Here is a 15,632-nt window from a genome sequence, read left to right as displayed (position 1 = left end):
TATATTCTTTATTTGTGAAAGGTGCTGTGAACATTATGTAAAGGTTTAAGTGTTTGCTTAAAACCATGTTAGATTTAGGTCCATTACTGTGTTAACTCATTAAGAAGTAGATGCAAAACAGATCTGCCTTTATGATGAAAGAACAGAATAACATTATTTATTACTTTTTATCAGTAAAGGTAATTGATACACAACAGGTGACTTGTTTTAAGACCCAAAGGGAGCCAGAAGCAAAATTAATAATGGAAGATATTAAATAGGTATGTATATAATGCCAATCCCTGGCAGCCTACTTCAATATCAGAAATAATCTTACTCCATACATATTATTTCTATAACTGCACTTAAATCATTACCATGTGCTATTTGTTTTGTAGTGAACCTTGAATGTGTGCTATTAATGTACCAAATAGGTTCAAAAATAAGGAAATAAGATGGTACTCCTTCAAAAGTTAAGGGAAATTAATGTGCAATAAATTATTTTGCTTAGTTACATGCATTAAATGGCATTCTCTTGTCAGTAAAATGGAGAAATGGGCTAAGAATAATTGGTAAAACTTAATAAAATTATTTTAAGTACATTATATTTTCATTCAAAATTGGGTACTCAATTTTTAATTGGTAGTTGGCTATATTGCTGGTTTTATATAAAAATTAAACATTAAGGATTGCTGATAAAGCTCTGTGAACAGAAGTTGAAACCTATTTTAGTTCATTAAGGCAGCTCAGGCATTTTTTTACATGACGTGTAAATCTTGCCATTTTAAGTTAGTTACTTTTATATCTGGTATACATAAACAGCTGGCACTGAATTCCAGTCAAATTATAGTAATAGCGATCAGTTAGTTTTGTTGATATCTGAGTAATAGCGTTGTTTCATTGCTCTGTATTTCCTAAGGAAGTATAAGGCTTCTAGCTCTTTCATTACAAATTCGCCCCGTCCAATAAGTTCTTTGATCTTCTCTGGGTCCTTCACATCTTTGTTTTTAAGGAAAACATTCTTCAGACGCCTTTTAAAATAGTCTGCTCCTTTTGGATAGTCTCGTCCAAGATACAGCAGCTTAAAAAAGAAAGGTTACATATTTCTAAATCTGTATCTCAATAACATGTATAAAACTGGCAACATAATTACTTACATTTTTATAAAGATTCAGTACTTCTCCTCTTAAAGAATTGGCCACTTTCATTTATTATGGAAAGTATCCACTTTTATACATAACATACCTAAAGAAAAATAAAAATTTTTGTAAATAACTGCATTGTAGTCCCAAAAAAGAATCAAAGATTTTACACATTGGGAAAAAATGTTTTTTTTTTTTCATTCAATAACTTATTGAGCACTTATGTTCCAAGCACTGGGAAATAGCTACGAAATGTCAGATACCTGCTCTCACAGAACATTTCCTGTGGGAGACATAATAAACAAGAGAATTATGAATTGTGTAAGTCCTATGAAGGGAAAGGGTAATGAGAGAGAAAATGACTTGTCAAAGATAGTTATGTTGGTGTACCTTTTATACAGAGGGGAATGAATTAGATTTGAATCCCAGCTGCATAATGTTACACAGATTAAACTTTATGAGCTTCAGTTTCCTTACTATCGAAAGGAAGACTGTCTACGTTGCTCTCAAGGCAACATTTTCTAGTAGCCCATATTAAAAAATAAAACGAGAAATTATTTTAATACATTTTGTTCATATCCAAAATATTATTTCAGTGTCATGTTAGCGACATATCAGGTGCTTATAGGTATCAGTGGCTTAGTTGCCACCATACTGGACAGCACAGCTTTAGAGTATAGTTCCTGTGACAAGGACATTTTCCTACAGTACAACCATCAGAATAAGGAAGCTAACACTGCTACATTACCACGTCAAACCCACAACCCCTTCATGTTTTGGCAGTCATTCCAAAGATGCCTTTTATAGCAGAAAGTTCCTATCCAAGATTACACATTGCATTTAGTTTTCATGTCTCTTTAGCCTTCAGTCTGGAAACAATTCCTCAAGTTTCCTTGACTTCCATGAACTTCATACTTGTGAAGATCACAGGCCATTTATTTTGTAGAATAGCTGGAGACTACCACAGATGTTTAAAGTGCTCAGAAATAAGAGAGTAGCCTGGGAAGGGGAGCAAGGGACTGGAGAACAGGAAGGGATCAAAAGGCAGGAGGAGATCCTTGGGGATAATGGAGATGTTTATTACTGTGATTGTGGTGCTAGTTTTATAGCTGTATGTGTCTGTCAAATTAATCAAATCTATTTACACTTTAAGTATAACTTATGTCAATTATACCTCAGTAAAACTTTTAAAAAATTGGTGTAAATATGCTGGCAAATGTTAAGAGGAGGGCTGGGAGATAGTGAGGTACACATGGAAATGGAGATCTAAACTACAAGGCTGCCAGTTAGTGGTTAGGTTAGGTGGTTCAACCAGCCACCAGTCAAGTTGCATAAAACCAGGTATGCCTCTCTGGGGTGGGAGCCCTGGTTGTAAACACTTATTTTAAATTTTTAAAAAATATACTTGGAAGACTCCTGCTGCCGGGATGGCAGCTAAATGAAGTCCTTTTCATTTCATGGTGAAGTTCATAAATCTGATTCTCTGTCTTCTTTCTTAAGTGGGAGAAGAATCACATAATGAAGAAACATTTCCATTTTAATTCTTACATAATTCCCCACTTTACTAGTAGTTTTTAAGCTAATTCATATAGCAAACATACAATGTAGCAGAACAGTTCTTTTTGAGCTTTCTTGAAATTTTCTGTTTTTCTCTGGATTGCTTTTTCTGCTTTTAGTCTAGATTGCTTCTGAGCTTTCTTCCCAAGTCTGATTTTTTCCCCCCATTTTTACAAGTGAAAGGACAAAAAAAGCTTTTTAGAAGATTACAGCTTAACAGACTGAGCCTCACTTAGGGATTATCTGAGTGCACCCTTTCCTTTGTGGGGGAACCTCTGAAGTCAAAGTCATTCTTCCTGGACTGGTTGATCAGATTCACCAGAGAAGAAACTTCCAGTTTGCTGAGGATTTGCCTATTCAACCTTAAGAAATGGAAGAAGGATGGGGGCCTTGCATTCAGCATTACGTACACCAAATTTAATTTGTTTCCAGTGTGGTTCTCATGTACTTAGTATACCTGAGGACACCTCAGTGCATAGAATATTATTTAGTCAGAAATACATCTCCATGCTTCTGTGGAGTGAGAGGTGCAGTCCCTCTAGAGGTGTTTTTCAAATAGCTTGTAGTTAATCTCTTTTTTTTTTAAGAAGCTGATGACAGCTCTGTTTTATTTTTTTTTAAAGATTTTATTTATTTATTTGAGAGAGAGAGAATGAGAGATAGAGAGCACAAGAGGGAAGAGGGTCAGCGGGAGAAGCAGACCCCCTGCTGAGCAGGGAGCCTGATGTGGGACTCGATCCTGGGACTCCAGGATCATGACCTGAGCCGAAGGCAGTCGCTTAACCAACTGAGCCACCCAGGCACCCTGTAGTTAATCTCTTTGATTTACTTCATTCTTCATTTCCAATTCCACTGGCCCTGTTCCAGTGCCTTTTGAGAATTATGCAGTATAAATTGGGCTTTTCTGGTGTGTTGTCACATTCATTCATCTGGTTTGCAGCTTCCAAATTTTTACTGTTGTCATCTTTTTTCTCTCATTTTTTCAATTTATTTTTATATCCTTTTACTGACGATCAGTAGAGTTTTGAAAGGAAATGAAATTAGAAGGGTACATTTAATCTATATTAACACCTAATTTCCATTTTAAAACTTTTTTGTTCGCTGAGAGCCAGTTTCTAGTGTGGTTTAATCTTATTGAAGAATCGTTCTTAAGAATCGCATGCTTTAAAAATGATTCTAAATCTACGTAGACATACTCTCAAGTTGCAAATTATAGCCTGTTAAATTTTCTGGCAAAGAACACAGCTTTATTTAAGTCAGAATTTATAATTTGTAAAAGCTTAAATTGTCCTTTTAAGCTATTGCCTTTTTTTACAAATCATACATAATAAAGGATTTGCCCAGCAAAAAATGTAGCTGGTTTACTACCGTAAAATTGTCCTGTTCTTTGATATGTTAATTTATAGAAATTAAGGCAGTTTATCATGATTTTATGTTGACCTTCAGGCTTTAAGTTTATTAGCCATTGGGAGAAAGAGGTCTCCTTGGGTTCACCTGGTGAGGTTAAAGTGCAGCAGGGACCTGGGGCTGCTCCTTAACCTTACATGAAGTCATGCAGGTTACTGCTCTTTGTAAAGAGCCAAGCTATTAGGGACTAAGAGAAGCCCCCTATCATTCTGAGAATGTGTGTGGTGGGCAAGGGGAAGGAGGTACAATCCCCATTGATGGTTTTTTTCCAATGACTGCAGGCTGAGAGAGTTCAGACTTCACCAACTCCAGTCCTGGGTTAACTAAGAATTGTCATTTTACTGGTGGCCAAAGCTGTTGTTAATCAGTCTTCCTCATGAAGTTCAGATGGCAATAAAAGTTGAAGGAAAATGGGCAAAGAAAGGCAGTGCAATGTTACCATTTATTGGTTTCTGATAAGATTTTGACTTCAAACAGCTGAAACACATTTCCCCAAACTAGTTAAGCCTAAGAAGCTTCACATAAAAAACTCTAACACCAGCTCCAAAGGATATGTCATCAGAGAGGTAGGTGGCAAAAAATTTTTGCCCCCTAAGGCTGGCATTTGGCTTGGTCGAGGCATACCTAGGAGCCAGATTATAGAAGGGAGCTGAAAGGAGCTGGTTATGTGTATGTTCAGAATGGGTGGATACTGTGCTGGTCTGAAGGCAGAGAGAACAGGAAATCGCCCTTACACTTAGGCAGCTTGCAAGGGAAGTACTAGAGAGCCAAACTCACTGGTATAATTTTTACAGCACAGTGTCCCTAGAACAGTCTAGTATGTTCTTACACATCCCTAGCACTTCCTCCTCCCTAGGAGGGAGGCAGCATCGAGAGCGAGCTTGGGCAAGTCCTCTCCCCTAGAGGCGTACCATTTTAAGGTAATATGGGATTACCATTAACACCACTCTATGCCCATCAATCCTAATTGAGTTGACTGAGGTTTTATATCATAAACATTAGTTTGAAACACTCAAAAACTTCCATACCAGATGGCTTCAGAACTCTCTATGAAGTCGACATTAAGATGTTTTTTATCTTGCTACCAATCTGGATTTCTATTACAATGGGGATTAATAACACTTCAACCCACAAGACTAGCCTAGTAATCCTTATTTACTAATATATTTAGTCAATAAAGTTGGGAGAGAGCATTATACAATTAGAATTCAGAGATAAGAAATGCAACGATTTGAAAGTATTCAATGTTTTGTCATGCTAAAACAGGGCCATAAAAACCAGAGAATTGAGCATTTGGAAGGAGCTTAATTTCTTAATCACTTAATTTCTTCTAGTTTTCCTGTTGGTCTAATAAGTTGCCAGTGTTTCTTCATGTGGGGAGGAGACTGAAATTCTGAAGGTTGTGCAACTGGCTAGTACCATTAGCCTGTGACCTTGGGCTTAATGAGTCTTGCTGGGCCTCAGCGACCTTCAACTGTAGGAAATCCTTTACCTAGGAATCACTTCAAGTAATTTCCAGTTCTTGTTTAGAGCTGCTCTTAGGAAAACCGGCTTGCAAAACATAACTTGCACAGAAAGTAAACTGAACCATGTGCAGAGAAGAATCCAAAGGTCATTAATTTCAAAATAACCAACCCTCCTGGAACCAATTTATTTACCCCTTTCTCTAAATTGCCAATTGAACCTCGTCCCCACTCGGGCCTAAGGCAGGCCCGGCAGCCCTGACACCCGGGTGTCAGTCACTTCACCCAATCGCGTAGCCGGCGTCTCCCTTCCTTCTGGAAACCCCTCACAGAAAGACCGGCCCCAACACACTCCTAGGGAGAAAGAGAGACTGTCAACGTCAGAAGACGTTCAGAAACCCTATGCCACACCCGGTAGTCCCTGCCCAGACCATACTTCACCGCCTCCAGACCCCGGCATCTGGAAAACAATAAAACGTCCCGGCTGCTGCACTCACGCACTTTCCGGCATCCAACAGTCGTAAAGGCCTCCGACCGCTTCGACTCCGGGGTCTGTCAACAGCGAAGCAGGGCGGGTGTTGGTGTGAGGCAGCCAGTCAGAGAAGGGGGCGGGGCGCCCCACGGAAGAACCCCGGCACGATTGCGCGGACCCGTACGCGAGGATTTGCGCTCTTTCCCTTGGGGCAAGTGGGCGGGGCTTGTCGTCCTGACAACCCGGGAGCGTTCGTCCACATACTCTGAGCTCCGATTTGGCCGACTGTGGAGGCTGTGCTGGCTACAGAATGGTGAGCTGGGAAAGTGGGGGACCCAGGTGAAGAGGCGAGCAGTGATTCACCCGTGTTAAATGATGTAATAAGAGTCTGACATATGTTAGAGGGGAGCGGGCGGGTTTAAGAAAGAACCCTTACCCCTGTGGGAAATTGGCCTTCTGATCCCGTGGCCTTACCGTCCGGGATCTCAGGGACGGATGGGAGTCTCAAACCGGTTTCTGCAAATGAGGGATGGCCAGTGCGGTCAAATGGTGTCCTAATCTCGCACTGTTGCTAGGTTTAAGAATTGGCCTCAACCTGGTAACTTCCAAGAATGATAGACGTTTCCATTAAATTGCTTTTTTCATTGGCAACTTGGCGAAAATGTGTTTTTGTGCCTCCTCGGTAGTTAATTAAAAGCTGTTGCAGTTTATTCTGCTTTGGATAGTCATTTTATGTGGTATTTTGTGGAAATATGAATTGTGATTCAAATTACTCAGCTTGCCTTGAATTTGTTAAATATAATAAAGCTGCTTGTTTTGTCTTAATGCACTCCTCAGCTGTTTTGTCTTTTTCCAGAACACAGACCAACCTGCCCCTTATGAGATGATCTCTGTTCCCATTTTCTTAAATGTGACTTCCATTTTATGTGGTTAAAACCAAAGGAAGCAGAAAATGTATTTTTTTAATTCATTAATTAAAGGGAAATACGGACTACGTTCTTTGTGTTTGATACTAGGCTAGAAGTCAAGGATCTAAAAGTGAATATTACGACCCCTCCCTGCTGTGGAAGACAGGCTAAACTAATAAGAATACAGTTTTTTAACTGTAACACTTGAAATGTCTACAATGGATTAAGATTAAGTTGGGAATGATGAAATTGGGATGGGAAAGGGCACCGAAAGGGAAGAGCAGTGCTTTTCAAACTGTGTTTTAAAGTATGAGTATAAATTTACCAGAATTGATGGACAATGTTCATGTCAGGAAGAACAGGAAGTAAATGGACTTAAAGCTGACTTAAAACTGCTGGTAAATTGAGGGAACAATAAGCCCCTATTTATTTTCCAATGGAACATAAATTTCATCTTATCCATCTAGCAATGTTTCTCAAAATGTCCCTGGAACATTTGCTTCTACCACATCTGGAATACTTGTTAAGATGCAGATTCTAGGAACAGACTGGACTCCAAACAAACCTACTGTACCAGTTTCCTAGGGCTGCCAAGTAACAAAGTAAACAAAGTGGCTTAAACAGTAGAAACTTACGGTTGCACAATTCTAGTGGCTGATAAATCCAAGATCAAGGTGTTTCCAGGGCTGTGCTCCCTCTGTGGGTGCTAGGGAGGGATCTGTTCAGACCTTTTTCCTAGCTTTTAGTAGTTCCTTGGCTTGTGGAAACATACCCCCATTCTTTATGTGGTGTTCTGTGTGCGTGTCTGTGTCCAAATTTCTCCTTTTTATTAGGACACCAGTCATATTGGATTAAAGGTTATTCTATTCCATTATGATCTCATCTTAATTTAATTACATCAACAACAACCCTAGTTCCAAATAAGGTAAAATTTGGAGGTACCGGGGAATAGGATGAGAAAGCAGTTCAATCTATAATGTCTACTGAATCGCAGTGGGGAGGGGAAGTGTGTACACTTCTACCACAGGAATATGCATTTTTAAAAAATTTTTTATTGTTATGTTAATCACCATACATCACATCATTAGTTCTTGATGTAGTGTTCCATGATTCATTGTTTGTGCATAACACCCAGTGCTCCATGCAGAACGTGCCCTCTTAATAGCCTGAATTACCAGGCTAACCCATCCACCCACCCCCCTCCCCTCTAGAACCCTCAGTTTGTTTCTCAGAGTCCATCGTCTCTTATGGTTCATCTCCCCCTCCGACTTACTCCCCTTCATTCTTCCCCTCCTGCTACCTTCTTTTTTTTTTCCCTTAACATATGTTGCATTATTTGTTTCAGAGGTACAGGTCTGTGATTCAACAGTCTTGCACAGTTCACAGCGCTCACCATAGCAGGAATATGCATTTTTTTAACAAGCCCTCTGATCTTTGAGAACTACAGTTGACTCTTGAATAACACTGGTCCACTTTGAACTGCGGGAATCCACTTATAGGCAGATTTTTTTTGATAAATACAGTACGATACTGTTAATGTATTTTTTCTTATCATTAATATTTCTTAACTTATTTTATTGCAAGAATACAGTATATAATACATATAACATACAAAATATGCGTTAAGTGTTTATGTTATCAGTAATTCTTCTAGTCAACAATAGGCTATTAATAGTTAAGTTTTGGGGGAAGTCAAAAGTTATATGTGGATTTTGCCTGCGTGGAGTTGGCATCCCAACCCCTGCGTTGTTCAAGGGTCAATTGTACTATACTACATGATGCTCTTTTTATGATTTGCAGGAGGGGTTAGGATAAGTACTAATCCCGAACCCACTTCACACTAAAGGCACTAGTGAGAGATGATAATTTGCCCATCTTAAAATATCACTACTTGAGAACAGGAGCAATACTGTTTGCATATTCTGCTGTATAGTACTTATTTCAAGATGGGACTGTATTAACTATTAATTGATAGTAAATACAATGATAAAAATAGAACCCAACTGTAAAAATTATGTGAGCAAAGTCTCTACTATTCCTCTTTATATCATCTCCAGTGTCCCAGAGCACCCTGTGTGCAAATCATTAATAAATATCTGCTGAATGAATTAATGAAATATATGTACCTTCAAGAAGATAAAATCTGCTTCATGTCAGTTTCAACATTTATATTTAATACAGTTGATAATCTTATAGCTTGAACCAGTAATTTTTCCTGGATAAGTTGTCAAATATGGAATGTGTATAATCTTATAGTCACATGATCTCCTACAGATTCCTTATCAGAAATCTAATGGACACATGAGCCTAATCAGGAAATTGCAAGTAGTGTTAATTGAAAAACACATGTAATGATAATGCTAATGGTAAATATTTATTGCAATACTGTGCTTTCCAAATTAATTTCCAAAGAAGAATAGATCTGCTGAAGAGAATCATTTTATCATAGCTTTGCCTGCTTTAAATAACTGATTCTTTTTCTAGAAAATCAGCAATCTAATTTTTCAGAAAGGTGATTTATTTATGAGATCATTTCCACACTTTCAAACTTGACATCAGTGCCTGTATTTTAGTCAATCACTTATTGTTCCTTGGAACCCTTTAAACCAGTATCTCCCTGACTGCTACTTCTGTGTAGTGGTAGGTCATTTCATTATGCATAGGTCATTGACTGTCACAAGAAAGAGTGTAAGATTTAAAGAGTGTATAATTTAAAAAAGGTGCTTCAGTGGGTGAACTATTTTTGTTTTTCCTAGACCTGCTTGTAGTTTTGTCTAAATTCTTTTTAAAAAGACTTTATCTTGAGATAATTTTAGTTTTACACAAAAGTTGCAAAGATGATGCAGTTTCCTTATGCTTTTTACCCGCCTTCTCCTAATTTTCACATTTTATATAATCTTGTTACTTTTGTTAAAAATATCTGAGTTTTAAAAAAATTTATCAATCCTTTTGTTTTTCCAACTTTCAGGGTCCCAAAGCAAAAAAGGTAGGTAGAAATTATTCTTTCAAAATAGTTTTATAAGCACTGACATTGTATGAACAGAATTTTTAAACATTTTTCTAGTTAGTTTTATTGTAGTTTATAATAGGATTTACTAAGCTTACTTTTTAGATTATTACTGCTATTTATTATTTTTTTAATTATGTTATCTTAATCACCATACATTACATCATTAGTTTTTGATGTAGTGTTCCATGATTCATTGTTTGCATATAACACCCAGTGCTCCGTTCAATATGTGCCCTCTTTAATACCCATCACCAGGCTAACCCATCCCACCACCCCCTCCCCTCTAGAACTCTCAGTTTGTTTCTCAGAGTCCATAGTCTCTCATGGTTTGTCTCCCCCTCCGATTTCCCCCACTTCATTCTTCCCCTCCTGCTGTCTTCTTCTTCTTCTTCTTTTATTTTAGCATATAATGTATTATTTGCTTCAGAGGTACAGATCTGTGATTCAACAGTCTTTCACACTTCACAGCGCTCACCATAGCACGTACCCTCCCCAATGTCTATCACCCAGCCACCCCATCCCTCCCATCCCCCACCACTCCAGCAACCCTCAGTTTGTTTCCTGAGATTAAGAGTTCCTCGTATCAGCGAGGTCATATGATACATGTCTTTCTCTGATTGATTTACTTCGCTTAGCACAATACCCTCCAGTTCCATCCATGTCGTTGCAAATGGCAAGATTTCATTCTTTTTGATGGCTGCATAATATTCCATTGTGTATATATACCACTTCTTCTTTATCCATTCATGTTGATGGATATCTTGGCTCTTTCCACAGTTTGGCTATTGTGGACATTGCTGCTATAAACATCGGGGTGCACGTACCCCTTCGGATCCCTACATTTGTATCTTTGGGGTAAATACCCAGTAGTGCAATTGCTGGATCATATGGTAGCTCTATTTTCAACTTTTTGAAGAGCCTCCATACTGTTTTCCAGAGTGGTTGCACCAGCTTGCATTCCCACCAAGAGTGTAGAAGGGTTCCCCTTTCTCTGCATTCCCGCCAACATCTGTCATTTCCTGACTTGTTAATTTTAGCCATTCTGACTGGTGTGAGGTGATATCTCATTGAGGTTTTGATTTGGATTTCCCTGATGCCGAGCGATGTTGAGCACTTTTTCATGTGTCTGTTGGCCGTTGGATGTCTTCTTTGTAAAAATGTCTGTCCATATCTTCTGCCCATTTCTTGATTGGATTGTTTGTTCCTTGGGTGTTGAGTTTAAGAAGTTCTTATAGATTTTGGATACTAGCCCTTTATCTGATATGTCATTTGCAAATATCCTCTCCCATTTTGTCGGTTGTCTTTTGGTTTTGTGGACTGTTTCTTTTGCCGTGCAAAAGCTTTTTATCTTTATGAGGTCCCAATAGTTCATTTTGCCCTTGCTTCCCTTGCCTTTGGCGATGTTTCTAGGAAGAAGTTGCTGCGGCTGAGGTCGAAGAGGTTGCTGCCTGTGTTCTCCTTTAGGATTTTGATGGACTCCTGTCTCACATTTAGGTCTTTCAACCATTTTGAGTCTATTTTATGTGTGTGGTGTAAGGAAATGGTCCAGTTTCATTCTTCTGCATGTGGCTGTCCAATTTTCCCAACACCATTTGTTGAAGAGACTGTCTTTTTGCCATTGGACATTCTTTCCTGCTTTGTCAAAGATGAGTTGACCATAGATTTGAGGGTCCATTTCTGGGCTCTCGATTCTGTTCCATTGATCTATGTGTCTGTTTTTGTGCCAGTACCATACTGTCTTGATGATGACAGCTTTGTAGTAGAGCTTGAAGTCTGAAATGTGATGCTGCCAGCTTTGCTTTTCTTTTTCAACATTCCTCTGGCTATTCGAGGTCTTTTCTGGTTCCATACAAATTTTAGGATTATTTGTTCCATTTCTTTGAAAAAAGTGGATGGTATTTTGATGGGGATTGCATTGAATGTGTAGATTGCTCTAGGTAGCATTGACATCTTCACAATATTTGTTCTTCCAATCCATGAGCATGGAACGTGTTTCCATTTCTTTGTGTCTTCCTCAATTTCTTTCATGAGTATTTTATAGTTTTCTGAGTACAGATTCTTTGCGTCTTTGGTTAGATTTATTCCTAGGTATCTTATGGTTTTGGGTGCAATTGTAAATGGGATCAACTCCTTAATTTCTCTTTCTTCTGTCTTCTTGTTGGTGCATAGGAATGCCACTGATTTCTGTGCATTGATTTTATATCCTGCCACTTTACTGAATTCCTGTATGAGTTCTAGCCGTTTTGGGGTGGAGTCTTTTGGGTTTTCCACATACAGTATCATATCATCTGCAAAGAGTGAGAGTTTGACTTCCTCTTTGCCAAGTCAGATGTCTTTTATTTCTTTTTGTTGTCTGATTGCTGTGGCTAGGACTTCTAGTACTATGTTGAATAGCAGTGGTGATAGTGGACATCCCTTCTGTGTTCCTGATCTTAGGGGGAAAGCTCTCAGTTTTTCCCCATTGAGAATGATATTCGCTGTGGGTTTTTCATAGATTGCTTTTATGATATTGAGGTATGTACCCTCTATGCCTATACTCTGAAGAGTTTTGATCAAGAAAGAATGCTGTACTTTGTCAAATGCTTTTTCTGCATCTATTGAGAGGATCATATGGTTCTTGTTCTTTCTTTTATTAATGTATTGTATCACATTGATTTGTGGATGTTGAACCAACCTTGCAGCCCAGGGATTAATCCCACTTGGTCATGGTGAATAATCCTTTTAATGTACTGTTGGATCCTATTGGCTAGTATTTTGGTGAGAATTTTTGCATCCGTGTTCATCAAGGATATTGGTCTGTAATTCTCCTTTTTGATGGGGTCTTTGTCTGGTTTTGGGATCAAGGTAATGGTGGCCTCATAAAACGAGTTTGGAAGTTTTCCTTCCATTTCTGTTTTTTGGAACAGTTTCAGAAGGATAGGAATTAATTCTTCTTGAAATGTTTGGTAGAATTCCCCTGGGAAGCCCTCTGGCCCTGGGGTTTTGTTTTTTGGGAGATTTTTCATGACTGCTTCAATTTCCTTAGTGGTTATAGGTCTGTTCAGGTTTTCTATTTCTTCCTGGTTCAGTTTTGGTAGTTGACACATCTCTAGGAATTCATCCATTTCTTCCAGGTTATCTAATTTGCTGGCATAGAGTTGCTCATAATATGTTCTTATAATTGTTTGTATTTCTTTGGTGTTGGTTGTGATCTCTCCTCTTTCATTCATGATTTTGTTGATTTGGGTCATTTCTCGTTTCTTTTTGATAAGTCTGGCCAGGGGTTTATCAATCTTTTTAATTCTTTCAAAGAACCAGCTTCTTGTTTTGTTGATCTGTTCTACTATTTTTTTTTGTTTTGTTTTGTTTCTATTTCATTGATTTCTGCTCTGATCTTTATTATTTCTCTTCTCCTGCTGGGTTTAGCCTTTATTTGCTGTTCTCTCTCCAGCTCCTTTAGGTGTAGGGTTAGGTTGTGTATTTGAGACCCTTCTTGTTTCTTGAGAAAGGCTTCTCTTGCTATATACTTTCCTCTTAGGACTGCCTTTGCTGTATCCCAAAGATTTTGAACAGTTGTGTTTTCATTTTCATTTGTTTCCATGAATTCTTTTAATTCTTCTTTAATTTCCTGGTTGACCCATTCATTCTTTAGTAGGATGCTCTTTAGCCTCCATGTATTTGAGTTCTTTCCGACTTTCCTCTTGTGATTGAGTTCTAGTTTCAAAGCATTGTGGTCTGAAAATATGCAGGGAATAATCCCAATCTTTTGGTACCGGTTGAGACCTGATTTGTGACCTAGGATGTGATCTATTCTGGAGAATGTTCCATGGGCACTAGAGAAGAATGTGTATTCTGTTTCTTTGGGATGGAATGTTCTGAATATGTCTGTGAAGTCCATTTGGTCCAGTGTGTCAGTTAAAGTCTTTATTTCCTTGTTGATCTTTTGCTTAGATGGTCTGTCCATTTCAGTCCCAGTGTGTCAGTTAAAGTCTTTATTTCCTTGTTGATCTTTTGCTTAGATGGTCTGTCCATTTCAGTCGGGGAGGTGTTAAAGTCCCCCACTATTATTGTATTGTTGTCGATGTGTTTCTTTGCTTTTGTTATTAATTGGCAAATATAATTGACTGCTCCCATGTTAGGGGCATAGATATTTACAATTGTTAGATCTTCTTGTTAGATAGACCCTTTAAGTAGGATATAGTGTCTTTCCTCATCTCTTATTACAGTCTTTGGTTTAAAATCTAATTTGTCTGATATAAGGATTGCCACCCCAGCTTTCTTTTGGTGTCCATTAGCATGGTAAATGGTTTTCTACCCCTTCACTTTCAATCTGGGGGTGTCTTTGGGTCTAAAATGAGTCTCTTGCAGACAGCATGTCGATGGGTCTTGTTTTTTAATCCCATCTGATAGCCTGTGTCTTTTGATTGGGGCATTTAGCCCATTTCCATTCAGGGTAACTATTGAAAGAGATGACTTTAGTGCTATTGCATTGCCTATAAGGTGACTGTTACTGTATATTGTCTGTGTTCCTTTCTGGTCTATGTTGCTTTTAGGCTCTTGCTTTGCTTAGAGGACCCCTTTCAATATTTCTTGTAGGGCTGGTTTTGTGTTTGCAAATTCCTTTAGTTTTTGTTTGTCCTGGAAGCTTTTTATCTCTCCTTCTATTTTCAATGACAGCCTAGCTGGATATAGTATTCTTGGCTGCATATTTTTCTTGTTTAGTGCTCTGAATATATCATGCCAGTCCTTTCTGGCCTGCCATCTATCTGTGGATAGGTCTGTTGGCAATCTAATGTTTCTACCATTGTAGGTTACAGATCTCTTCTCCCGAGCTGCTTTCTGAATTTTCTCTTTGTCTTTGAGACTTATTACTGCTATTTAAATCATGGGTAATCCTTTACAAAACAGGACATACTTCAAATTTGACATAAAAAGATTCTTCTAGTTTCACAGTCTTTAATTTTTACTTGTACCTAGGTTTGAGGCTTTTTATTAGTTGTGCTCTAGAAAATGTTAGGTTAGGAACCCCTTTTCTTTATTCCAGATAAACATAAAAATTTAGTTACAAAACCTGAAAAGTGAACCCTAAGGTAAAATGTCTTTAGAAGGATTGTATAGTAATGCATACTTGATTTTCTTTTGTACTTTCTAGAAATTTGAATTTAATAAAGGATGTCTAGAATGCCTTATTCTCTTCTTCACTTAGTAGATTTGTACTTTAAAGCAGAAATTATAATTTCTTGACCAGCAAGCCAGATTTAGTCCTTTACCATATTTTGTTGACCAGAAAAGTTTTTTTTATTAGTTGCCAAATTATTTTCATAGAAATATATGATTTCCATCTATTATTGAAAATTTGGAAACCTGATAACATTGGGCCTATAGTCCTGTAAGGCAGCAGTTGTCTAGATTGAGTAGCAGCCACCCCTTTTAGAAATGCATAAACTCTTCATTTTGCCATGGTCTTGACTATGAACAAACTCCCTACTTTATTTACCTGCCTGATCCCAATAGGGATTTGGATTTGGAATGTTGGCTTTAAGGCATATTTCATAAGGTCACTTCTCTCTAAAATTTTCTACTATTCTTTCTTCCACCATCAGTTATAGCACATTCATTTTTACATACCTCAGTTATAACCCTTATATCATTTTATTGTCATAATTTATAATTGTGAGTTAAGTTCAGGAGCATGTCGTATTAATTTTTATGTTC

General features: G+C 38.0%; 1 protein-coding gene across 5 annotated transcripts; it reads right to left on the bottom strand.

The window, feature by feature from the left end:
* Window positions 1-304: 304 nt before the first annotated feature.
* ETFRF1 (electron transfer flavoprotein regulatory factor 1) lies at window positions 305-6,152 on the bottom strand. 5 transcript variants are annotated; one of them, XM_028113170.2, is made up of 4 exons: window positions 5,985-6,132; window positions 5,744-5,902; window positions 1,137-1,224; window positions 305-1,060 (listed from the first exon to the last, which is right to left on the bottom strand). In XM_028113170.2, the coding sequence occupies exons 3-4, from the start codon at window positions 1,185-1,187 to the stop codon at window positions 839-841; spliced, it is 273 nt and encodes a 90-aa protein (XP_027968971.2). In that variant the 5' UTR covers window positions 1,188-1,224; window positions 5,744-5,902; window positions 5,985-6,132; the 3' UTR covers window positions 305-838. The 5 variants fall into 5 exon arrangements, with proteins under 5 accessions (XP_027968971.2, XP_027968973.2, XP_027968975.2 ...); XM_028113172.2 differs by having other exon boundaries at window positions 6,046-6,132; XM_028113174.2 differs by lacking the exon at window positions 5,744-5,902 and having other exon boundaries at window positions 6,050-6,152.
* Between the last annotated feature and the right edge of the window lie 9,480 nt (window positions 6,153-15,632).

Source organism: Eumetopias jubatus, unplaced genomic scaffold (assembly GCF_037043125.1).
Source record: "Eumetopias jubatus isolate StellerSeaLion01/CBP00866 unplaced genomic scaffold, mEumJub1_p1.0 scaffold_8, whole genome shotgun sequence".
Lineage (NCBI taxonomy): Eukaryota > Metazoa > Chordata > Mammalia > Carnivora > Otariidae > Eumetopias > Eumetopias jubatus.
The sequence above is the reverse complement of the archived record's forward strand: the minus strand, read 5'-3'. Positions and strand labels throughout refer to the sequence as shown.